At 34.0% G+C, this 27,958-nt stretch overlaps 1 protein-coding gene across 1 annotated transcript; it reads left to right on the top strand.

Annotated features, from left to right (window-relative positions):
• The first annotated feature begins 254 nt into the window (after nt 1–254).
• LOC127943412 (tetraspanin-7) lies at nt 255–27,626 on the top strand. Its single transcript, XM_052539882.1, has 8 exons — nt 255–418; nt 21,772–21,960; nt 22,032–22,106; nt 22,251–22,346; nt 22,682–22,837; nt 22,919–23,002; nt 24,410–24,492; nt 25,533–27,626. The coding sequence occupies exons 1-7, from the start codon at nt 338–340 to the stop codon at nt 24,476–24,478; spliced, it is 750 nt and encodes a 249-aa protein (XP_052395842.1). The 5' UTR covers nt 255–337; the 3' UTR covers nt 24,479–24,492; nt 25,533–27,626.
• Nucleotides 27,627–27,958: the final 332 nt, after the last annotated feature.

Here is a 27,958-nt window from a genome sequence, read left to right as displayed (position 1 = left end):
AAAACAATAGGTTAACTTTCCATAAAAACAGTGAAGGGCAGATTCAATGACATTAAAATAATTGTTTTCATTTTTTCATTACAATTCATTGACGCAAAGGCACCTACATCACCTTTAGCGCAACTGTCGTCACTGTCATGTGACGTCCAGCAGAGGGCGTCGCGTCTCGAGGGCGGGGACTGAACGTCCTCTTCTCTTTCTTTGATTGGCCAGCAAGGAACCTGACGGAACGGGGCGGGTCCTTCGCGGGGTAGCTCGCCCTCTGATTGGACAGGCGGATCTAGAGTGACTGGAGCGCAGCGACGGAGAATCACAGCAGCACAAACCCACTGCGCTCATGGCACCAAGGAGAATGGAGACCAAACCAGTCATTACCTGCCTCAAAACACTCCTCATCGTCTATTCCTTCGTCTTCTGGGTGAGTGGCCCTCATTCATTTGCGTTTTTGAGCGTTTAATGTTTCTGCGGCATGTTGTGCAACATTTAAAGTGATTTATTATAATAATAAGGCGTTTTTTGCAATATTGCGCCACTGGAAAACAAGTGCATCTCCATCATGGCAGGGCTGGACCCCTCTGAGACCATTAGAAACACAAATATAATATCACTGATTCTGATCAAGAATATGATTGACAATGTGAATTTCAAGGTAAACGATAAAAAAAAAATAAAAAAAAAAAACGATGGTTTTTGATTATGTTGATTGTCATGATGATGTTGGCCATTATTCATAATGAATTAATATTAATGTTCAAATAAGGTCATTTGCAGAACATTTTTACTCATTGATTGAATATTATTGGACATATGCACAACATTCTAATTTTTTAATTGAATATAAAAAACTGCCATATTATGGACATTATTAATTATAATTAAAATATGAATGCCCAAATATGGAGTATGGACATAAGCAGAATATGATGGATCATAAATTGAATGTTAATGTCCAAACATGGACATTTATTGAATATAATTGACCAAATCTGAACCCACAGACATTTACATTGTAAATAAAGTATTAATGTCCAAAAATGGACAGCTTCTAGACATTTAACAGGTTCATTAGGGTTGAAATGACCTTCATCATATCATTTGCACCCTCATTTTTTAGTAATGAACATGATGGTTTCTGTCTGTTGGAAGTCATTTGGATAGTAACAGTTAACTGTGACATGGCACCGGTCTGACTGACATGTGAAGCATCCAATCACAGTTTGTTTAGTTTTTCTTCTCAGTTAAATATGTGATGCAACAATTAAAGACCAGCAAGTTGAATCTTTTCAACATTATGTAATGTTTGTTAATGGCGAATGCATTATATTGTAAAGTAAATAATTGAGCACATGTTCGATTTGATGTGATTAGTAAGCGATTCTTTACTGTACGATCAACACGATTCATTAAAATCTTCTGCCATACCAATTTGTCCTCAGATGTCAATTTAAATCTCAGAATACGACCAAATATTTAAGAAATGTGAAAGTATTTGATGATTGTTTGAGGGAATTTTGCATTGACTGATTATATTGCTCCAAACTTTTGTTGATTGAGTCCTTTGCGAGATTTTCAGGTTCATAGAAGTATGCAAAGATTGCATACATTTTTTTTAGGCTTCAAATGACTCATCGAATGACGACTCATATATAGTCAAATTCAAGAAAGTGGGTCAAAATTGGCATATTGCACACTGTGTGTATCTGTTTGTACCTGATTTGAGCTGAAGCCGTGTTTCTTCACAAGAGTCTGGGCTTCAGATCTCATGTAGATCTCATCTCTAAACACTCGGGGTTTGTGTTAGGTAACCGTCTCCTTCACATTTCCTTCTGTGCTCTCTGGAGCATCAGTAATGCAGTGTGGCACATTCGCCACCAACCAGCGGCTGTTTAGCTCTCTGTCCATGTTTAATCTCATTCCGTACAGTGATTCAGTGCCTGACCATAATCTAGGTCGTCTGGACCCAAACACCTCAGAGTAGATGCCATATTTATTTGAGAAAAACAATACGTTGAGTTCTGCCTCTCATAGCTTCGTTTTCATTCAGGTTAAATATGATCAAAAATGTATAACACTGTTTAATCAAGAATCAAACTCATAGGAGTTAATTTGCGAAACAATTTTAAAGTTACGCAAGTAGTATATCAGCGCAAACTATTTGTAATAATTACGATTATGACTCACAACTCAGGCTATTTCTGCGGTAAATGTCCTGAAATGGCATATTTTTTATGAAGTAAGTGTCATTTTACGTAAGTGTCAGTTACGTTGTATGTTAAGATCTTCCTCTTATAGCCGTGTTTCCATTTAAAATTAAATCCAAATGGTCTATTATGATTAAAGTTTGTACAGTCTGAACCTTTTAATCTAGAATCGAAGTCGTAGGAAAACTATTTAGCTCTTTTAAGTCAACTTTAGCATTTTAAAAGACATAAATTGAATTGTGAGATTTTTGCATTCTGAGATTTTCTGACGACCTAAAATAGCATTTTTTTTTATTGTGCAATAATTTTTCACTACAAATACGCCTCATTGGTTTTTTTTATATAATTGTGCAATTTGCAGTTATTTTGGACATTTATGTACATTTACTCATTATAGCATCAAATGTCTAAAGTATGATCTCAAACGTCTATTATGACAAAAATTTTAACTGTTTAATCGAGGAGCGAATTCGATACAAATTCAGCACTTTCGCAAGTAGAATTTCTGCGCAAACCCTTGTCTCTTATTTACAAACGACTCTCAAATCAGTTTACCTCTGCATTAAACGCAGTAAAATAACACTTTTGTTAAGCGAATGTTTATTTTTTGCACGTAAATGCCTCATTTTCACACTATATAATTGCACGATTTGGCTGAGGCATTAATGTTTTTTTTTAAAAGAGACATTTAGACTATATACATTTCCTAGTAATTCGTCAAATGATGGAGAAGAGTGTTCGCTCCCATATTTATTTGAAAAAGATGCAAATATTTCAATGTACTTTGGCTTTTTAAAGAGACGAACCTGGTGCAACCAAAACAAATGATATGTAATTGCACAATTTGGCTAAATAAATCCCTTTTAACATTATTGTACATTTCCTAATACTTATGTCAGCAGTAATTCATCAAATGAGTTATCTGGAATATACTTTGAGTATCTAACCAAACGATACTGATTTGAATCAGTATCGTTTGGTTAGATGTTTTGGCTGGTTGTTTGATTCACTCCTGTTTGTTGTACTTTTATCCAAAGCATCTTGTAGCTATAATTTAATGGGTAAATTTCATAAGCATTTATGTTCATTCTTTGAAATAACATTAAAATGGAATAATTATGCAAAATAACATTTGAAAACATTTCAGGTGAGCAGTTTCTGCGTCATTAGCATCGCTAAATTGAATTGGACACTTGCTGAACACAAACGTTACAAATGAGCTTTGAAATTCATGTGGAAAGAGGGAGCGAGCGAGGGCGTAATTGAAGCGAGATGTGAACATGGAGAAAATTAGATCGAGAGCATGTGAGTGACAAATGAAAATGGAGTTGGTGTCATTTCTTGGTTCAACCATTAGCTGTTCTGGACCTGTTGGGCTCATTCTGTTCATCTGAACACAGACAGATGGAGGAGTGTGTGTCCTGCTGTTGACCCTCACACACACATTCACACTCTCTGTTCTCCCAGAGGCAGAGGGGAACAGATCGACTGGCCCGAGAAAAGATATTGGTGATAGGCAATACACATTGGGCCAGTTTAGATTGTGTTTCACTTGTTAACATGCTGCTATTTGTGGAAAGACGCAACACGTTTCCAGCGGCAGGCCATTTTTATGTCCTCACCGAAAGCGAAACTGCTTTAAAGTGGCACAGCTAATCATACCATGTTTGATGGTAATGATCTGCTCACGTCATGTTGGAATTAACGTAATTGCTAGTTTCCAACCATGTCAAAATCATTATTACAAGTCTGAAAGGCCTTTGGGGTTTAGCTTCACAAGTTAGAGGTAGTTATTGGCTAAATATGTTGTTTCATTATAGGCAACATAATATGTTGTGTTTTCTTGGTGTATTTATTATGTGAAGTTGGAATTTGGACCAAAGGGATTTTTATGTGTGCAGAGCTTGCAGTCAACAACAGAATCACAAATTGATGTCACTTGTTGCTGTAAACTGTATTTAGTGGTACACACTGTTAAAAAACGTGAAAAGGTTAAGGTTCTTCATTGGCATTGATGGTCTAAAACCACTTTCATTGTCTTTATAATATGTGTTTATTTTTACCTTACTTGCTCAACGACTCCCAAAACGATTTGCTCAACGATTAGTTTTTCCAAACCCCTGCTTTGCATGATGCTAATCTGCTGTGATTGGACGATTGGTCTAATTTTCATTTAATCTTGGAAACCGCTATTTTACTGCTCTAAAAACGGCACCTATTTGCATTTTCATTCAGACCAACGTGAAAAGACCAACAAGTGGGCGGGCAATATACTAATGTTTCATGTTGACGTCAACATGAAAAGGCTTGGGATTAGTTTAAAAAAATGGGGCACTTTAACAAGGGATGTGTGCTACGACTAATTTCAAAGTTGTTTAAATGGAAATTTTGTAACTGTCTAGTCTGAAAGTAAGAAACCCATAAAAAACATTGTGTCTATATGCAATCCATTTTAAATACTTAATCTATGAATCAGAAAGTCAAATAATTATTCATTAATTGAGTTTAAGCCTATCTAAAATTTACAACAAAAGCCTCGTTGAGACTGTCAGCCCAAATCCCATTTTTCTGCAAATCTGATTGAATTCCGATCATATTTATGTAGTCTTAACAGCAACACATTTTCATGACGTAAGACAACATCTGAATTACAAACTGTATTGTTATTTTTAGCGTAGGCATCACAACGCAATGGCATTGCCATAGAATCCAATGCAGATATTCAGTCAAATTAAAGAGCACTACACAACACATAAATCAGATTTGAACCATTGCAATTACACAGTGTGGACAGTCAGTAATCTAGATTGGATATGCACAAAAATCTGATTTGGGCTGACAGTCTGATCAAGGCTAAAGTGACGTGCTGGATGGAAATGCAAACGAAAATGTCAAAAGATCTATCTGAAGAAATTCCGTTCCCTTTCATTCATAATGCTTCCCTCTTTAAACTGGTAAATGCATTTCTGCTCATCTTCCAAGCGAACATTTCTACTACAGTCTGTACAAAATTAATTCAAACCTTTTCTAATCCCTGGTTTAAACACTGATATTATCTAGAGATACAGAAAAAAACTCATGTGTTCCCATTGATAGAAATCTGGATCTCTAGATCTTAAATTAGCATCAGGATTGCAGTACGGTACATTCATTCAGTTCAGATTTCAATGCAGTAGACATTTTGAAAGCTTAGGATGTAAGGTAACACCTCATGCCACCTTTTCTCTATGTACCTTTGATTGGAAAAGACCCTGTGATGGTAAGAATGCCTTGTTTTTCCCTGAAAACCTGGGAAATTCCCAAAGCATACTAATAATTGGTAATGAATATTCTTTAAAGATAGATCATTGGCAAGTTTGCTGCAATAAATGTTCTTTATTGAATCACGCAGAGCTGAATCTTGGGTAGCTTTTTATTGACAAGTCATGATTTGGGATTCATTTGATTGATTGAGCGTGTAATGTTGTTCCCGTAGGTTTCATCAGCTCGGGATGTGACAGTATGACTTTGCAGTGTCGGTGTAACTGATACATACCAATGGCATGTGTCTGTGTGTGATCCCAGAGTTCCCAGCATCTTAAAATAGCTAGCCTATAGGACACATCACAAGCGATGGGAGTCCTGTTCTTATTCTTACTAAGCTATCTCTGGCAGTTAAAGGAAGCGGGGAATCTTTTTGCTCAATCAATCAAATTTCTAATGCCATGTTCACACCAAACGCGAATAGAGCGAAAATAGCTACGCATAGAAAGCAAATGTTTGAAGCTAAAATCCGCTTCTTGTTGGAGGGGCAAGTGCTAGGCAGTTGTCTGTTTGCAAGATGGCTGATGTTGATCGAGGATTCGGGGCTTTTCCACTTTTTCCTGCACACATCCTCTGAATAAACACATTATCTTGTTAGCCAAAAGTAGCTGTTGCGCAAATTAGGGGGAAAATAGTTGTAAAAAATGGCGGGAAGGCTGCAGGTCGATTAACGTGTACGTGACTCAAACGTTAAATGTGTATTTACAACACACTCTTCCAAGCGAGGTCCTTTTCATTCCTGAAATATGAACTTGTGTGTGATACTTGTGTCATGTAGCTCCGGTTGACTGCTCACTGACAACATCAGTCGTTTCTCCATGTTGAATGAGTGACTCCTGAGCAGGCTCCTGATTGGGTAACGCGGTGCGATTTGACGCGAAAGTTCAAATTTTTCAACTCGGGCGGCAGACGCAAATTCGCATCAAACGATAAATGCACAAAAAGCACCATTCACGCCAGATACTCAATTCGCGTCATTGGAGCAAATGAGGCGAATTCGCGTCTACCGCGCCACGCTAAACGCCTCGCTAAACGCGAGACCTCCAGACATGCGTAAACGCGTCTTTACATTGACTTAATATTGAAATCATTCTATTCGCGTTTGGTGTAAACACAGCATAATGATGCAATATAGTGATGTTACGTTTAAGATATCGACTGTTGTTGTGTCATAAAATTACTGGTCTTATGGAATTGATTTTTGTCTAATTATTTATTTTTCTTATTAAAAAAAAGTCTAGGCCTATTTTTTGGGTAAATGAGGTAAAAATTATATTTATTAAGACAGATTAAGGTACTCTATACCTTCATAATGTTAGCATCAGCATCGTTTTTCTCTATCGAAATGGAAAATGCAAACAAATAAACCCAGTTTCCCAAGCATTTGCAGAGTGTAAAGTTTCTTTAGGTATTTCATGACATAAACTGTTCTTATACTGTTGATATGATATGCAAGTAATTAAAGGGTGCTACTAGACCTATTTGGCCAACAAGTAATAACTGGTGTCACTTGGAGATTCTTGGGGCGACCTTCTCGAGTAATTTTGCTCTTAGCTAGTGTTAGTGTTATTAGCACTGCCAGTCTTGTTCATTACAAGCAGACAATTAAGGGCTCATCTGGTCCGGTTGACCCAGTAGCCTTTGGTGTTATTATGGAAATGAGTGTTGAGCACCACAGTGCCGCTGATATATTCTGTCTTTTCATGTGCGGAGGCGTTGATGCTTAGCGCCGATGCTCTGTTTTTTTCTCCTTAAGCTTGTTAATATTTTATCTTGTGTTTACTTTTCTGCCTTATTGTTCCCTTTGGAGGGCAGAGGTGGCATGATCAAACAGAGATTTATTCAGATAGAACTTCACCATTAACACTGAAGGAACTGGGAATCATTTGATCTTTCATATTGTACACAAAATAAGTCATGGTTTAACCGTGTTTTATTGTACACCTCTTTAACCCAAACGTGAACCTAGACAAAAACATAGTTTTCTTTGAGTTTACATTGTACCTGTATTTTAAAGTGACCTTTTTTTGTCCAGTTTTATTGTTTTTTTTGCAGACATAAAACAGCATTACATCAGTTACTGATGGAGTTTCTTTTTTCATCAGAACAGATTTGGAGAAATTCAGCATCACGTCACTTGCTCACCAATGGATAATCTGCAGTGAATGGGTGCCATCAGAATTAGAGTCCGAACAGCTGATAAAAAACAACATAAGTAATCCACACCACTCCAGTCCATCAGTTAACATCTTGTGAAGAGAAACGCTGCAGGTTTATAAGAAACAAATCCATTATTAAAGCATTTTAACTTTAAACCGTCACTTCCGGCCAGATGATTAGACCATAATCCATAATAACACTTCCTCCAGTAAAGAAGTCCATCTTCTATTGACCACTCCCATTTTTTTTATATGCCTTGTAAACTATGTTTGCAGTGCATCTTTCTCTCCTGGGTCAGACGAGTTGACTTTCACTGAGGAAACCAATATTTTAGACTCATATTTTAGCTATAAGCAATGTTTTGAAGTTAAAAAAAAAAAGTGACTTACAAACACTTTTATTATTGTGGATTATTGTGATGTTTATGTCAACTGTTTGGACTCTAATTCTGATGGCACCCATTCACTGCAGAGGAACCATTGGTGAACAAGTGATGTGAGTCTAAAACTTTCCAAATCTATTGCAATGAAAAAAGAAACGTATCCACCAATTGAATGGCCTGAGGATGAATAAATCTTCAGCAATTTTTCAATTTTGGATGAGCTGTTCCTTTAAGAATCCTTTAGTGATAGGACTCATCCAGTGAAATCTTCACAGCTCTGTGTACCTTCTCTAAGTGATATGTTGGTATTATCCAGCCCTGAATCCCATTAAAGGAAGCTTATGAAGACACTCATGACTCTCTCAGCTTACGAGGTGCTTAATCATGATACCTGCTTGACATGTGAGGAGCATTAGAGTTGTGTTTGTGTCAAATACACTATATTTCTCTAATATTAACAATGAAAAAAAGCTCCTAAATGGTTCAGAAATCAGTGTATTCCCAGTGTATTTCTTACATGTAGAACAGAAACCATTTTTCCCACTGGGATTGCCTTTCCCTGGAAACACTGATTGTGGTTTGTGAATAGGAGGAGAACAGAAAGAAGCTGAAGGAGTGTCTGATGAATGCAGTTATCAGACCCATCAGAAAAGAAACTTCAACCTCTAATTGAAATTAAATTGAATTGAGATCTGATTGGTTCTGAGTGACTTTGTTGGGAAGGAAAATTGATTGAGGATTGCAAAGGCCAAACATCCCATTCTTGATTGGGAGATAATGTGAGCAATGCATTCAGATGTTGATTATGGAAGGTGAGAGTGTTCAACTGTAACGTCCTGTTTGTGTGTGTGTCATGGGTTTAATAGTGTGTTGAGGGTATTTAATGGTGGATGAGAGCTTTTTAAGGTTAATCTTTGTCTGGATGTTTGAACTATACAGTGATTATGTGTGAAATTATAACTGTTAAATGTTGCTTCTGTCAACCTACCAGGAAAGCAAATGTGTCCTTCAGCAAGGAAGCATTCAATTGTCCAAAAGTTATAGTAAAAGAAATATGGTTGAATGTTACAAAAGGTGTTTCTTTAAAATAAAAGTTTCCCTTTTGAACTTTCTATTTATTAAGAAATCATATTAAGCAGCACAGCTGTTTTCAACATTGCTTATAATGAAAAATGTTTCTTGAGTAGCAAATCGGCATATTTGAATGATTTCTGAAGGATCATGCAACACTGAAGACTGAAGTAATGATGAGCTTTGGAATAAATAACATTTTAAATTATATGCAATAGAAAACAGCTATTTGGAAAGTCTCTCTGTCTGCATTCCTGGAATATTCCCAATTAGTTCCCGGCTGTGGAATTTAAAGGTGGCTGGAATTGCTGTCTTAAGGTCCTGGAATGAAACCATGAACAGTTTGACACAGGCCTGCTAATGAAAGAGGTGCTATTATTAGCCGCTAGCTTGAGTCGTGGTGCTAGATGCTTGTGTTTGCTTTGTTTTGACATGGTGATTTTAGGTATGCTTTTTCATAAACTATCAGCACGTAGCACAGGTTTCTTTTTTTTTGTGCAGAAATCATTTTTAACTTTAAAATTATTCATTTTATATTAGTTGTTATGTTGTGTAGCATGCTAGGAGCTACTGAGTTGTAGACTAGCTGTTAGCATGCGTTTTCTGACATGTTGAGCCTTTTGAGTCTATTTCCTCATCCTGGATTTAATCTGGATTTTTATGATTTCTGATTAATTGAACTGACTAATCCAGCTGTTCTTGTTTTAACCATAAATTGAACAAAAGTTTGTAAAGCTTTTGCTAATGAAGCTTTCTCTTGTGATTATTGAAGTGCCCTTTTACATACTTAAAAAATACGCTTATTACGAAAATAATATACTTTATGAGAATATATCTAAGTGCAATTTTTTTTTACATACTTAAATAGGACTTAAGTACATCTTTATTCATAATTACTTCTGTTGCTTTGAAATTTGTATATTTAAGTGTGTACTTAAGTGTGTTAATAAACAGTAATTATAGTATACTCTTTTTATTGAGTACACTTAAGTGGCTTTTTGTTTCAATAATATGATCTGTGAGAACAGTTTTTTAATTTTTTTTTGTAATAAATTTATGCTACTTTTAATATTTGAAGTACACTACAAATGCACAGTCAGTACAATTCAACGCTATTCTTTTTCACAATTTTTGTTGTTTTAATGATTTTTTGATATTTGGTGTTGGGTGGTTGCTACGTGGTTGTTTACGGCCCAAAGCCAAAAAGAGACTCGCTCCCATTGTTGCTCCTGTTTCAAGTATCAGTCCCTCCAGAAAAACGTGAATTGTTTTGGTGATTGTTGCGGACAAAAATCATTGACGTTTTCTTAAAAATGCGATGGAATATGCGGGATATTTTTGCAATTTTATGCGATGAAATTGCGTGAACTTGTAAAAACTGCGGGTTGATGAAAAAGGTGATTTCCCCCAACACCTTTTTCATACTAGGCTACTACCTTAATGCAAAGAGTAATTTTCTTATTACTTCCTATGATAAGCGAGCACAATCACAATCTAAATCACAGAATATTTAAGTTGCAATCTCTTACTGCAACGTAAATTATTTTACATACTACTAATATAATTACAACTGTAAGTTTTTGGTACTGTTCTGTAACAAAAAAGTGCAATCTTACAACTGTAAAGTTGCATCAACTTCTGAATGAAACTACAACAGTGTTAGTAGCCTAGTGAGAAGGGGGTGTTGGGGGAAATCACCTTTTTTCTCTTTTTCATCAAACCGCAGTTTTCGTAAGTTTTCGCAATATAATTTGGCTCCACTGTCATGTAACAAATCGGGAAACTGCTTCGCGCGTTCTTTTGCGCTTATTTTTGTTGGCAAATAATAATGATTTCCGGAGTTCAAGTTTCACCGCAGGGCTTGCAGATGATGTTCAAGTCACGTAATTACGTCACTTCATAAGGTTCCCATGGCAATCGGGGAAAATGGCGCTTTACTTGTGTGAAGTAAACGCAACATTTTTCAACTTTCTGCTAATATATATGTGAGTTTTTTGCAACGAAAATACAGGGATTAATGCTAATAATGCTAGCCACGCATATTTTGCTTTCTGAAATCGGCAATTTATGTGGCAAAAGAGCAGCGTATTTGAAAAAATGCAACCCCGCATAAATATGCGGCCTTTGGCTGATTATGCATTAAATCAGGCGATCGCATAATCGCGTGTTTCTGGAGGGACTGAAGTATAAATGAGTTAGTGAGGCAATTTGCTAATGAAGATTTCCTTTGTGACAAAGAAGTATATTTCAGCATACAAAATACTTATTGCAGAAATAAAATACTTTTAAATATATACTTGCAAACTGAATGTAATGTTTTCAGACACTTCAATACAATGAAGTGTTTTCAATACAATACCAATATTTTTCAAGGCAGTATCATTGATATCGATAGGATACTTGTGAACTAAACTTTTTAAATTCTAAAGTAAATTAAAATTTTTTTTTTTTTAATTCTCTTCAGTTTTTAAATTTAGGAAATTACTAAGTTACTAAAATGGCTAATGATAACCACTTAACTTTGTTTAAAACACATTTTATCATACAATACACCTTAATTCTAATTTATTAGGTTATATTTTTGTTTACACATGGTTCAAATATGTTTTTTATTTACACATGATTCGAATCTACAAATTCTACAGTTGAACTACGGTCACTTTAGTAAAACCATGATTATTTTTCATAAGGGACTGTTGAATGCATACTATGTAACCCTTATTTTGATAGTGTATGATTTACATTAACATTAGAGAATAGAACATGATCAGTATTATTTTTTAATGTTCAATTTCAATAAATGTAATTGCATAAACTATTTAGGTTAATTTAATGTTTTTTTATTGTGAAATAACTCAAACATACGTTTTTTTTTTCTGTCCTCTGATAAGCATTGTTCAGGGCTGCCTTTCCCAAAAGTTTTATGCTATCCTACACAATTATTTACTAACATAGCTTATTAGTCCAATTCAACTCATTATTTTTTTGTTAAATAAACAAAATCAGTGGTAAATAAAACATTCCTTAGTTTCGATATTTTTTGTTTGAGTATCGTTATGTTCGATACTCGCATCAGTATCGATATATCGATACTTCGGATCGATTCACTCAATCTTTCACAGATGCACTCTTTGAATAGCAGTTGAAGTCTTTTATTTAGAGAAGATTTATTTATCTCTGTCTGTTTTTGCTTTCATTTTCCACCATTTCTCTGTTTTATCTATCCATATATTCATCTGTCATTTCCCGCTAACCACCAAATACACAGTCAATTTAGTCTTGGACAGATCGCTCTGATTTAAGGCAGCGGCGGCCTCTATTTCCCCGTCAGCTGACTCACTGAATAATATGACGGACCTTTCAGCCCCGAGACGGTGTCATAGAAACACTGACTGTCGCTGGCCGTTTTCCTTCGAGTCTGATTTAACATTTCTCGGAAACGGAGTTGGAGACAATGTGGCTGAAAGGCCAGTGCTTCTGACAGCTGTAGATGGCCATTAAACATGCGACGGACGGTCTAACCCACCCTCTCAGAGCAAACAGCACTTATCGTCAAGCCGCAGTGGATCACGATGATGTACGGCACTCTAATGGCCGAGAGAGAGAGAAAGAAAGAGCAATGGAGTGGAAGACAAGGGAAAATTACCAGCTCAATCTGAGCTGCCACAATTTAAGACCACATATGACAACAGCCTTAGGAAGCTGGATAATAAGCCGGGATTTTAGTTTTCTTTATGCATTGTTCATCTTTTGGGGTTTGAAACTGAGCACTGCACTGGAAAGATGTGAAACTTCGATGAAAACTACTGTGCATTGTGCATGGAAGAGGATTTCATACTGGGGGCCGCAAAGGCCTCATAGATATATTAAATTGTTTTTTTTTGTTGTTATTTAATAAAAAATGTTTTCAAACAGGTTTGCTGTTCACAAATGTTTTAATTTAATCTTATTTAATAAAAGATTTTTCAAAAGTGGGATTTACAAAATGTACCTTTTTTAGGATTTTTTTATTTATTAATGTATTCATTAATGAAAGGGGTTTACAAAAAATAGATAGGAACAACAGTTATTTTTATTATTTAATAACAAGTGATTTTGATTAGAGGTTCAAAAGGAAACCACTTTTAACAAATTGATTTTAATGAAACGGTTTTTTGAACTTGTGAGGACCCCATAGGATTCACAAAATTGTGTGTATATATATATATATATATATATATATATATATATATATATATATATATATATATATAATTTTTTTTATTATTTTTATTAAATAAAAGGGTGCCTGCACTTACAAATGAGCTAAGTTTTTAAGTGAAAAAAAAAAACGTTTTAAAGACGTAATCATCATAATCAATAGTAGTATAAATTATATTTTAGATTTAAACATTAAGAAAACAACATAATTTCAACACTTATAATAATTTCTTTTAGTTTTGTTAATAAATGAAACATTTAGGTATATATTTTTATATGAAGAACGGAATAAGAGTTAAGACACATCTGATGAAATGCTTCAATATGGCAAAGATGACAATCTTTGGATCTTTTCTCATAGATGGACGTCATGCAGGAAGTGTCAGACTGTGTGATTTGTTGTTTTGCGGTCTCTCTGTGTTTGTTTTCCTGGGGCCCCTGTGTGACCAGATGCTTTTCCCAGCTTGACCGTATGAGAGAAAGTGCCACAGCAGCAAACTGTGACGTGACACTCAGCTGTGTCCTGTGAGAACACAAAGAAAGTGTGTGTGTGTGTGTATGTGTGAGAGAGAGTCACATAAAGGACTAGCATGAGTGTGCTGTCACCTGTTGTTGTGCGTGTGCATGCCATTCACGTGTCAAACTCTCACAGCCTGTTATAAAGTGGGGGGAAAAAGCATTATTTTTATGATCTCACTGATTTTATTTATTTAGTTGGCTATGATCCCATTTATATATTTGTTTATTATTCTTTTTATTTTAGTTTATATTTATTTATGACCCCCTTTATTTTATTTTTTAGTTAGTCATTTATTATTCTATATTTTTTTATTTATATAAAATGTATGATCCCCTTGTTTTTAATTATTTATTTGCGTAATTGATGACCTCCTTAATATATTACTTAATGACCCATTTGATAGATTTATTGATTGATTTATGATTGATTGATTTTGTTTTAATATGCATTTATTTATGATCCTCTTGATTTTAATGTACCTTTTTGTACCTGTTTTTTTTTTTGTGAAACCCAGTTTGAAAACCCCTGAAATAAATTACTTATTTGATGAAACTGTAACTGAAATAAAATACTTGTCGAAACTGCAACTGAAATAAAATACTTATTTGTCGAAACTGTAACTGAAATTAAATACCTATTTGTCGAAACTACAACTGAAATAAAATACTTATTTGTTGAAACTGCAACTGAAATAAAATACTTATTTGTCGAAACTGCAACTGAAATAAAATACTTATTTGTCGAAACTGTAACTGAAATTAAATACCTATTTGTCGAAACTACAACTGAAATAAAATACTTATTTGTCGAAACTGCAACTGAAATAAAATACTTATTTGTCGAAACTGTAACTGAAATTAAATACCTATTTGTAGAAACTGCAACTGAAGTAAAATACCTATTTGTCGAAACTACAACTGAAATAAAATACTTATTTGTCGAAACTGCAACTGAAATAAAATACTTATTTGTCGAAACTGTAACTGAAATTAAATACCTATTTGTCGAAACTACAACTGAAATAAAATACTTATTTGTCGAAACTGCAACTGAAATAAAATACTTATTTGTCGAAACTGTAACTGAAATTAAATACCTATTTGTAGAAACTGTAACTGAAATAAAATACTTATTTGTCGAAACTGTAACTGAAATAAAATACCTATTTGTCGAAACTGCAACTGAAATAAAATACCTATTTGTCGAAACTGTAACTGAAATAAAATGCCTATTTGTAGAAACTGTAACTGAATAAAATACTTATTTGTAGAAACTGTAACTGAAATAATATACTTATTTGTCGAAACTGTAACTGAAATTAAATACCTATTTGTAGAAACTGTAACTGAATAAAATACCTATTTGTAGAAACTGTAACTGAAATAAAATACTTATTTGTCGAAACTGTAACTGAAATAAAATACCTATTTGTAGAAACTGTAACTGAAATAAAATGCCTATTTGTAGAAACTGTAACTGAATAAAATACTTATTTGTCGAAACTGCAACTGAAATAAAATACCTATTTGTCGAAACTGTAACTGAAATAAAATACTTATTTGTAGAAACTGTAACTGAATAAAATACTTATTTGTAGAAACTGTAACTGAATAAAATACTTATTTGTAGAAACTGTAACTGAATAAAATACTTATTTGTAGAAACTGTAACTGAAATAAAATACCTATTTGTCGAAACTGTAACTGAAATTAAATACCTATTTGTAGAAACTGTAACTGAAATAAAATACTTATTTGTCGAAACTGTAACTGAAGTAAAATACTTATTTGTCGAAACTGTAACTGAAATTAAATACCTATTTGTAGAAACTGTAACTGAAATAAAATACTTATTTGTCGAAACTGCAACTGAAATAAAATACTTATTTGTCGAAACTGTAACTGAAATTAAATACCTATTTGTAGAAACTGTAACTGAAATAAAATACTTATTTGTCGAAACTGTAACTGAAGTAAAATACCTATTTGTAGAAACTGTAACTGAAATAAAATACTTATTTGTCGAAACTGTAACTGAAGTAAAATACCTATTTGTAGAAACTGTAACTGAAATAAAATACTTATTTGTCGAAACTGCAACTGAAATAAAATACTTATTTGTCGAAACTGTAACTGAAATAAAATACTTATTTGTCGAAACTGTAACTGAAATAATATACTTATTTGTCGAAACTATAAAAGACAATAGATATTATTTGTGCACTACATAATTAATATTCTTAAGCTTAGTCTTCTTTCTCAGCCACTTTTTAAAAGTGAAGACATTAAATACAAAAGCATGAAACATGGATGTGAGAGACGAGGTATTGTTTAACTGATGATAGGCCTCACAGGAGCTGGACGTCTGTTTGTTTTGGCATTGATGGGTGCATTGAGATTATAGCGGGTTTTGGGATTCCTGTTGCCGTGGATACAGATTTCCCCTTCAGCTGGATGACAGCGGAGATCATTTGTTGTGCTCAACTATCTCTGAGTAGAAATATAGTGAAATGAACCGCAATGAACCCTTCCTGCTGGCTTCAGTTGACTGTGGCTTAACGTCCTGCAGCGAAGGACAGATCTGATATTTTGATTACAGTGGAATTAATGTTCTGAAGTTTTGGTCTCAATAGTTAAAACAATTTGAGGGACGATGATTTAAACATTAATAGTGTGTATAAAAAAACAGTCATCTTAATAGAAAGAAAAAATACTATAATCAAAAATATTAAATTATTATATTTACTAATTATAATTAGTGTTCCCTTTTTAAAGTCTTTTTTTTTTAATTACATTAATTTTTGAAACATTTTGTTTTTTTATACCACACTAAATATTTGCATTTATTTGGGGTTTGTGATTACAATAATTTGGGGTCAGTGAATTTAAAAGTCTCAAATTCTATTCTATTCTATTTTATTTTATTTTTCAACCATTTTTTACACTTTGTTTTGAACTCAGATTCCCATTTTTTTAATGCTATTGTTTCATTAAAAACTCTGATATTTATTTTGATATCATTACCTTTTTTACACTTTTTTTATTTTATTTTACATTTTTTAAAGTATCAGTTGCACTCACATTATTAGACTTTAGGGGTGAGTGATTGAGCTGTGGCTTTATTTCATTTTATAAGTTAGAAATGATTTATTTTGCCTTTGTGATTTACTTATTTATGATTCCCCCATATCCCAATTTAAAAACCCCTCACTAATTTCATTTTAAATCCAATCACAAATGAGAAGGATGCAGAGCTTATAACTGTTCTGGTGTTAACTCTCTCTCTCTCTCTCTCTCTCTATCTATCTCTCTCTCTCACACACACACACACTTGTTCCCTTTGAGCAGATTCAAGGCCACAGAACAGCAGTTTTGATCAGGCGTTTGAAATGCAAAGAGCTGGATGGTTTTCTCCTGCACTCTGTTGTTTCCTCTCGCATCCCCTTTTCATCAAAATGTCTCTCTCTGTATCTCTCTCTCTCTCTCTCTCTTTCTCTTTGCAGAAACCTCTGTCTCTCTCTCTTAGCTTGATGGGGAAATTGTTTTGTATGCGTCCGGTGTAAAAATGGACGATTACTTAACAGTTTGATTAATAAGCAGATATTTAAACTGTTGAGTTACTTGTTGGGGGGGGGACGACGACTTACGTTTCAAGATATTCTTATTATTAAAATGTGTAACCTATTTCATCTTTTTAAATATTAGATGATATTGAATTTAAAAAAAATTATGTAGTTTTTCACAAAAAAGAACAACAGATGTGTTTCCATTTAAATAAATTAAGGAAAGTCTGAATATAATACTTTCTTTGTATGTTGTTTGTTTTGTTTTATATAAAACTTAATGCAACTCATATAACAATTTAGTATAATATTAAAGTTGTTTATATGAAGTTTATATATGTTTAATGAAAATAAAATACAAATATTATGTTTTTTGATGTTCATATTTAAATAAATAATCAATACAAAATAAGAGATAAAAACTGAATCTAATACAAATGTTTTTCATTGCATTTTTTTCTGTTGTTCATCATATAAAAAGAAATTAGAATATAATACTTTATTTTTGTAGTATATTGTTTGGTTTCTTTGTTCATATAAAATTATTTATAAAATATTTTTTAAAATTACATCAATACAACATAACTTTGTTGTTGTTGTATGTTTTGTTTTTGTTGTTCATATAAAAATGTATTTAAAAAATAGATTAAATAGAATACAATAATTTTTATTGTATGTAAATTAGTTTGTTTATATAAAGAATATAAAAATAAAATATAATACTTTATTATATTTTTTTATTTTTGTTGTATACAAAAATATATTACTCGGGAAGATAGGAAAAAATATATTTTCTGTACTTTATTGAGCATATAATAAAAAAATGTTGTTGTTTATTTTCTTTTTTCATGTTTATTTTCTGTAAGTTGTTGTAGTAGAAATGATGGGATGGCGTAAAATGAACTAAAACTGCTTGCTGAACTGCTTACGGTTACTTTACTGTAAACGTTGTTTAAAAAAAAAATACAAAAACAACAATGATAATTTAAAATTTGAAGTTGTAACCACCGTGTAAAGTGAATCCTCACTCCATTTGGTGATTTATGCAAGCCGTTGCTCCCCGAATCTTAATATTTACAGAAAATGCATATTTGATAACTCCACAGGAGAATTTACATGTCACTATGGGAAAGTTGCCATGGCACCCTCCTCTTCTGTTGTCATGGAGCGATTTCCTGGATGACGAGAGCTGTGATAGATTTGTTCTCTTTTTTTTAAGCTCTAAATTCTCTGTAACTCAAGAGTCCTCTCTGACATATCAAAGACGAACGCCGCCGAGCCGCATCAATTTGAGATTCATTTGAAGAAAGGAACGCTTCACATTGCTTTAGCAGACAAATGTGTGTGTCAGGGGACAGAAAGCGTCTCCTAACTGAGACGTTCAGAAACATCCGGTCATGGGTTTGATTCACAGGGAATACATGAACTGATAAAACCTCTGAAAGAAAGTCCATTAGTAGTTTTGAAAGTTTGGTGAAGTGATCTCAAAGGTTTTCTTGGGTAACAGGTTTTATGCGTCTTTATTTAACAGAGAGAGAGAGAGAGAAGGATGACAGACGTACTGATGAATAATTTATATTCTTCTGCTCGATAAAACCTTTTCTTCTGCCAGCCTTCAGAAGGAAAACACAAGTTCTGGTCCTCTGTGCAGTGTTGCGTCATGAAGTGTACAGTATATAGCGGATGGCTGGTCATTTCTTTCATTTTCTTTCTGTTGTTTTGCAGTGAACATCCAGCTCAAAAAATGGCTCATTTTTCTTCCTAAACATTCAGAAGAAAGCTAAGAAAAGTTATGTAATGAATTATATTTTATAAAGAAAATTAAACCTATTTTTAGGACAATTGTTTTTCTATTTATTTGCAATATGGTAATTAGAATTATATTTTTATTTGAAATTATGGTAATGATGGTATTTATTTGTTTGTGTTAAGTTATAATTATATCTTTTTTTTTGCATTATGGTAATGTTATTAATGTAATTATTTTCCTTGTGTAATTAGCATGATATTTTTGGTTGCATTATGGTAATGATGATATTTGTTTATTTGTGTTATGGTAATTAAAATTATGTTGTAAGTAATAGTTATTTGTTTATTTCCATTATGATAATTAGAATTATTTTTTTCTATTGTGATATTTATTTAGAAAGATTTGTTTATTTTTTCATTATGGTAATTATGATATTTATTTATTCACGTCATGATCATAAAATATATATATATATATATATTTTTTTTTTTTTTACATAATGGTAATGGTGGTATTTATTAATTCGTTTATTATGATACTTAAAAATGTTTTGCATTGATAATATGGTATTTATTTACTTGTGTTATGAAAATTACAATGGAATTTTTATTTTTACATTGTGGTAATACAGCCATTTTGGTAATGGTAATGATTATTTGCGTTATGGTAATGAGAATGAGAATTATATTGAAAAGACTTACAAAAAAAAGACATAAAAAGGCAGAAATATATAATTGCATTATATATATATATATATATATATATATATATATATATATATATATAAAATTATATATATTTATAAAATTGACCTGGAGGTCATTTTGCAAGAATCCCTCATCTACATCGTTAAAGGACAGTAGAGCTGTCTGTCAAAGAGAAACATAATGGCCCTTTCTATCTCCTCGTATAATCTTTTTCAAGGTATTTTAAAGTTCTTTACACTTTAGTTCCTGGAAGTTAAGAGTGGTTTCTTCCTCTCTCTCGGATCATTGATGAGTCACACCATCTCTCTCTGGTCTCTCTGTGCCTCAGTGTGAGACGGAGACGGGACGTTGTGTCCTCTGTACGGTGCTGGACATGGCCTGAATCACAACATGCTGCTACCATTGAGCTCAGGATGGATAAAGCAGAGTAGTGCTTCGTTAGCTTAGCAATATGCAAATGACAAAACGTACTGTGGCGGTATAACTGCGCTGCCAATTTACAATTCCAATGTACGTTATATTGATATTTGGTTTTAGCATATCACTTATGTTTTTTAAAAAAGTATTGTAAAATGGGTTTATGTCAAAAAAGCTCAATGCATTTAAAGATTATTTCAGTCAATACTAGTGTGTGGGTTTTCTGTTGCATTTCCATATTGCTTTTTGGTACTTTTGACAACATAGAGTTAGAATGCTGTCTAAATAGCTCACTAGGTTTGAGTTTAGCTTGCACTGCTACAGATCTTCACCCCATCATTACATCCGTAAGAGCGATGACTCCTTCAGAGATGCTGAGTGGGATGTGGGTTCACTTATTCATGGCCGTTTCTGTGGGAAGATTCATACTTCTTTTTTTATTTCATAAGAGGAGATAAACATTCGATGTCTCTGTGAGGCCAGTCATGTAACGTTAGATCCTCTATTTCGCGACACGTGTCCAGTGATGAATAAATACACAGGCACCCTCTTCTGGTCGACACACTAAACTCACGTCTGAATGCTTGTTTGTGCTGCATCTGTGGGTGAACAAATAATAAATAAATCAAATGCTCTAAGTAAATTAAATCTGGAAAATATACTATTTTTAGTAGTGTTGTTATGAGTATTATCTGAAATTTGGAATTTATATGTGTTCATGTTCCAGATTTGCTTCTCATTGTGTTAAAAAAAAAAACTTGTTCATTTAAACTGGAACACAACTTTTCTACTTATTTATACTTGCTTTTAGATATGGTTGCACCAAAATAAGTTTTATTTTCAATGAAATTTAATTGGTGTATATAAAACTAATAATTAATACATAATAAAGCTAATCTGAATGGTTTTGGCACAAAACATGTACACGTAATATGTAAATGATGCATGAAATACAAAACAAAAAAGGAATCTAAACTAAATTGAACATATTACAGCTTTTAGGGCATTGTAATATTATCAAATATTGGTTTGAATTTTAACTATTTCATTATTTGACTAGACACAAAACGAGACGTCAAATTAGCATAGCATATAGACAGTGTTATTTTTATTTTTATATATTATTATAGTAGTTTATTCAAGTTTTGAATTGGCTTTTATTTTTATATTGGTAGTTTAAGTTTTAATCTTTATAATGTTTGTTATGCTTTGTTAACTCTAGTAGTTTTTTAACTATATATACATACATATATATATATATATATATATATATATTTATTTATTTTTTAGTAATTTTAAGTTTAAGTGTTTTCATCTGAAATTAATATTTTTATTTCATTTACATAATTTCTTTAAGTAGTTTTAATTTTAGTTAACAGGTAAAACAACGCTAATAAGAAATGAGTAATTGATTCATATTAGTATTGTCCATTAGATGTACAAGCACTTTCGAGAAGGGTTGAACTTCAGAAGTGGTGTTTTTGGTCTTTCTCTGTAGATCACGGGGGCGATCCTGCTGGCCGTGGGATTATGGGGGAAGTTCATTCTGGGTCCGTACATCTCTCTGATCGCTGAAAACTCCACCAATGCTCCCTACGTGCTCATCGGGACCGGGATCACCATCATTGTGTTCGGGCTGTTCGGATGCTTCGCCACGTGCCGCGGGAGTCCATGGATGCTCAAACTGGTGAGTTTAGCTTCAGGAAGAGCGTCTTATGACACCCAAAACAGAGTCTCTCTCACTATTTCTGTCTCTAGTATGCCATGTTCCTGTCTCTGGTGTTCCTGGCGGAGCTGGTCGCTGGCATCTCGGGCTTTGTTTTCCGTCATGAGGTGAGACGTGCACAATCGGGCTCTCCGGCGGTGACCCATAATGCTTCTCAGAGATCTCCATCTGTCTCACACTAGGAGGACTAGTTCTGGTGACATCTAACCTTCAGTGTGTGTGTGTGTGTGTGTGTGTGTGTGTTTGCTCAGATCAAAGGCACCTTTCTGAGGACGTACAACGAGGCCGTTGAGAACTACAATGCCCAAGACGAGAGGAGCATCGCGGTGGACAACGTCCAGAGAAGTGTACGTTCAAACGGTGGTTAACGCCAGTAATGAAACCTAACAGAAGATGTGTCATAATTGGCATTAGATATCAGAAAACCTTGATGAAGGCAAACTTTTAAATGCTTTGTTTATAGTGGTGCTCCAAGTAGTTGCTAGCACATTCTGGGTGATTTTGGGCAGTTGCAATGTTCAAAGTATTCTGGGTAGTTACTAAGGAGTGGCTAAGATGTCCCGGGTAGGTGTTTGGCAGTTCTTGGGCATTGCTAAGGTATTGCATGTAGTTTTTAGGGGTTTTGGTAAGTAGATAGATAGATTGATCATCAATGTGATTCTCTCTCTCTCGCTGTGTTCAGTTGCATTGTTGTGGTGTTCTGAACTACACCAGCTGGTTCTCCAGTGTTTATTATCCTGAGAATGGACTTCCTCCGAGCTGCTGCGCTAACATCTCCGACTGCACCGCTTCAGACCTGCGAAACGCCACCATAGCTCCCACCAAAATCCATCAGCAGGTAACACGCATACATGCACAGTCGCACAAACACTCACTGGTTGTGTTTTTCATGCGTTTATAATCGTTCTGTTGTGTGCAGGGCTGCTATGAGCTAGTGACGACTTTCATTGAGACTAACATGGGCATTATTGCTGGAGTAACGTTTGGAATTGCATTCTCGCAGGTAGGGATGCAGACTTGCTCCATCTTTTACTCGATAAAAAAAAAATTAAAAAGTAAATTAATTTTTTTTAATTTTATTTAAAACATGTAAAAATAATATTATTTTATTTTTAAACGTCATTATTTTATTTGTATTTTAAACATTTTAAATATATTCTACACATTTGTTTTTTTTTACATTTGTTTACATTAAAATAAAAAACATTTGAATATATATTTGTGAGTTTTATTTCAAATTAATTTATCTTTTCATTAAAAACAAATAATCATAATAAATAAATGTTAATAATAATACATTTGTAAATTCTAATAAATATTATTAGAAAGTTAAACAATGTACATTTCATATTATACACTTTTATTATTGTACACTTTTATTTTAAACAATTGAAAAGTCTTTCTAGACTTGTTTTTCAAACATTTAATACATTATATATATTTACACTCATTTTTAAAACATTTTGTTTTTATCTTTTGTTAATATCAATATTTTAAGACATGTAAATGATTGCTGTTATGTATAAGGAAACTACCTCTTAATTGGTCAAACAAACAGAAAGTCCCGCCCCAATCTCACGCAATTGGTTGATTTTATTAACTGAAGAAATCACACACCGTCAATTTCATCTAATGTTAAACAGGAATGTTTTTCCTCTGCTTGAGACGTCATAATCACATCTGAGGCGATCATTTGCAAGCAAATATTTACTCCAATCTGTCTTCCGTTTACCGCTGAAGCGAGCTGAACAGCTGGCTGTTGTTGTCTCACACAGGTGGAGCGGTGCACGCTGTCGAAATGAGTCACTGTGTGCTGCTGCGTGCGCTCGCGTCTAAAAGCTCGAGCGAGAGCCGCGCTTCCATGACAACCCCGGGCTGTCTGTGTTTTCCCAGCCCTCATTTAGTAAACACACATAGACACACGAGCGGGAGCTGAGCGTGTGGCGCAGCTGGGGTTTGCTAGCAAACATGCTGCTTCAAAAGTAATCAGGCCCTCTGTCACTCACACTTCCTCCTCGGGACCATTATGCAGATCTCTCTCCATCCGTACTAATGGGTCCAAAGGGCGCGCAGAAACACCTCGACCCCTCCGAGATGCTACTTGAACTGTAAATGTAATCTGTGAGCACACGGGCGGCCCGAATCAATGACAGATCTCTCAGAGACTAATCTTCCGCCCCACATGTGGAATTCTTTTGGCTCGGTTAAATGGGAATCAGTAAACATTCATTATGATTATAACTAGCATTTGGTTGGTGCAGAGAGAGCGAACGGTAAACCCCGAGAGAGCAGCCGGCAGTAACGTCTGTAGCAATTTAATTTAATTAGCAATTACGTTGCAAGAGGAAGCAAAAAAGCCCTGGAAAACAGGTTTGCCATGGTAACGGCCACTTGCGTGTGTGTTTTTCAGCTGATCGGGATGCTGTTGGCCTGCTGTCTGTCGCGATTCATCACTGCCAATCAGTACGAGATGGTGTAGCGGCGTGTGCACAGGTGAGACACGCGCTCACAGTCCATTATAAACCTTAGCTAATGACTGGCTTTAGCCGTCTCACTTGAAATGGATTGCAACTCATGATTCACAAATAGCTCACAGGAGAAACGACTCTCAGTTGGTTCTAATGGAGTTTGGGGTTAGCATGTCGTAAAGATGCTAATATTTGATAAAGTATTAAATCTATTTGTAAACCTACTAGTGAAATAGGTATTTTTTTAGTAGGCAGCATAATTAATTATGAACAGGCAAATATATATAGATTAAATATAGATTTTTTTTACTATAGTATAAATTTTTTTATTTATTAACTCATTGACGAGTTTTTACGGCTTTTTGTGTTTTCACTGTTATACACTCGGGGGCGCTATTACACATTTTCTGAATGAGTACAAAAACACACATGCAGTATGATGCATATCATTTGAAAACTTTAAACCTCAAAATACATCCTGTGAAAACCATTTTGAAATCGGACATTGGGTTATCATAAAAATGGTACTTTAATATCTTTTGGCAGTCTCGTTCCCCTTAGTGGGTTGAGTCAGGTGTCATATTACAATCAAAACTTTTTATAATCTTGGCAAAATACATTTCGTCAGAAAGGTCTGAGTCTGTTTTGTGATAGATGCAATATTCACAGAGATATTTAGACATTTGTGACAGGAAAATGCCTCAAAAAAAATTCAGTCGGTGGATGTTTGTGGTATAACGCCCTAAATTAAAACACTCAGGGACCTAATTTTTTTTTAGGATCAACTTCAAATTTGGAAGATACCTTATTTAGACATAAAGATTTTATTTGATTGCAATATCGGATTCAAAAATATTTTGAACATTTTTCTTTTAGCTAAAATAAAATAAAAATGGTAGAGTGCATTTTCTTAATAGTAAATTTAAACTTCTTTAATTTTTTGATGCTTTAATATTTGTATATGATTCTGTTTAAAAAAAAAAAAGTCCAAGCTTAGGCCTGTCTTCCCAAGCATCCATGAATTATGCACTTCAAATTTGAAACCTCTTTTTCCCGTTTCTACAGGCACAGAAGACGTACGATATCTTGGAAAAAGGGAAAGCAACCCAAAAATGCTAGCACAATCCATTCTTTCTCATCTCTTTTCTTATTCTTTCTCTCCTTTTATCTTTCATTCTGTCTTTCCTGTCTTCTTTTTTCTCCTTTCCGTCATTCCTTAATCATGCAGTTGTGCCATGACCAAAACCTCTCCTTTCAAAACGTCAGCGTTAGCGAGGAAAAGGAAATGGTTTTAAGACGCACTCCTGCGCACGCATACTCTGTACAAAAACCTTGCATGCGAAAACCATCTCACACACACACACACACAGACACACACTAAAACTAAAGTTAACAGTGTTTTTGTAACACTGCGTCCTAACCAGTCACACAAAAGCCAATCGATATCTCAATCTCTCTCTAGCTGCATATCAAATATGTTCAGGTTAGCTTTGGTTTTTAGGCTTTTTCTATTTTTAGACAGAGAAATTACTTAATGCTTGGGACATGAATGCAACTTAAGTGTGATCTGTTAGATATTTATCCTTTTTTTTTGAGAAGAAAAAAGATTTAAAAGCAGTTTTTTCTTTGTTTCTATTTGCCACATTGCAGTTGGTATAGCTTCGCCCCCCGGTGAATTCTCATTGGTCGAGATAGATGTATATTACACATCAGACGTTCTGATTGGCTAATTCGGACATTGGCTTTTGGCTATTTAGGACATGGTGTTACTTAACCCCTAGAAAGTGAGATTTGTTAGTTAATTGCTTTTTCAAGAGGAAATCTATTAAAAATGAAAAAAAAAAACAATGCAGATGACAAGATGTTTTTGTTGTTGTTGTTGCTGTCGTAAAATCTTTGGCAAAGGGGTTTATCTCAGAAATTGCTTTTTTTTTGTCATATCATTTGGATTTCATTTTTTGCTCCACACATCAGCGCTGGTTTGAAAAAAGATTCAACATAATACACGTACAGAGTCAAAACCGTCAATTTGTCTTGTCGTGAAAGCCAAAAACAAGCAATTTTCTGCCACATATAGCCAGAACTCCCATTTAGCCTGGAGTCTTAACATGAGCATTTGAAACTAGTGGCTTTTACATTGTTGTAAGACAAGCAGATATATTAGAGTACTAACTGAACACTGTTTAATGGGTAATTATGCATTTTATGAGTTGTAGTTACGGTTTAACACCATTTCTACCTTGAGACACTCTGTATTTTCTATTATTTAGAGGCTTTTTACTGTAGGAATGTAATCGCACCTCAGTGTTGAGGATGTTCATGCTTAACAATTGTTTTCAAGCAGATGAATATATGCATGAGATAAATGAAGGAGAAATATAATTTCGGTATGATTACAAATATTTATAAAAATGCTATATTGAGAAAAAATTTTTTTTTTTTTTGAAAGGCTACCGTTTGTCAAAACACTTTGATCTATTTATGATATGATTATGCTACCCGCTCTTAAAAACAGTTGGATCGTTCAAATGCTGGGAAAAGATTGATTTACGACTTTATATGAATTGGAATAATGGCAGGTTTTCTGGAGGTCAGGAATTCTAGGATCACTTGTTCTTTGCATAATAAAACGCTTTATTGGTTCGCAGTTTTTGCTAAAAATCAACCAAGCTTTAGACGCCGCTGCTGTTTATTTATTGTTTATTTATTTGCATGTGTGGTAGAAATCACTGCAGTCTTTGGCTTTCTTTACTTTTTCTTTTGAATCGTGAAGTACTGAAAACTGGATTCCATATTTACACGTCAATGTGCATTTCTCTTTTTACATTTAATTTTGTGTTGTTGTTTTGTATGGTTTTTTTTTCTCATTGATCATTAATTTTCATTTAAGACACATAGCTGTTATATTAAAATGTTAAAGCATCATTTCTGCAGCTGCCCCTAGTGTTGATGGGTAATTAAGTATTAGAGTCCAGAATTCATAGTCTGAACACACGTGATGAACTACACATCTCCAGATAGTCGAGCGGAGTAATAATATACTTTGTTTAATAAAAAGAAAACTTTTTAAAATGCATCACCAGCTAGCATGCCAATAAAATGTACGTTGATATTGTAAACAACCGTAATCTCTATGAATAAAATGGTTCTTCGTCGTTATCAGCTTCTGGTTTGTCTTTATTTGATGCTTATCCTTGATTGCACACGATAATCACAGAGACATCTACTGTATGTGACGTCTGCATTTAGTACATCTGCAAGACGTATTGTTTCGTGTTTGTTCATCTGCAATATCTCTGTTTATGATATTTAGGACATGTCCGGTGTAAAGAGGATACATGGTCAACCTAATGTGTGAAAATTGCCTCACCTGTCTTGAAGGAAGGATGCTGTTCACTTTCTGACCGCTAGATGGCACAACGATGTTGTTGAAAAACGTAACGAAAGGAGGTCTCCTCTGTTCATGGGGAAAGCCCATGCAAATAATCATG

This window comes from Carassius gibelio, chromosome A22 (genome assembly GCF_023724105.1).
Source record: "Carassius gibelio isolate Cgi1373 ecotype wild population from Czech Republic chromosome A22, carGib1.2-hapl.c, whole genome shotgun sequence".
NCBI classification, from domain to species: domain Eukaryota; kingdom Metazoa; phylum Chordata; class Actinopteri; order Cypriniformes; family Cyprinidae; genus Carassius; species Carassius gibelio.
This window is presented reverse-complemented; position numbering and strand designations above follow the sequence as displayed.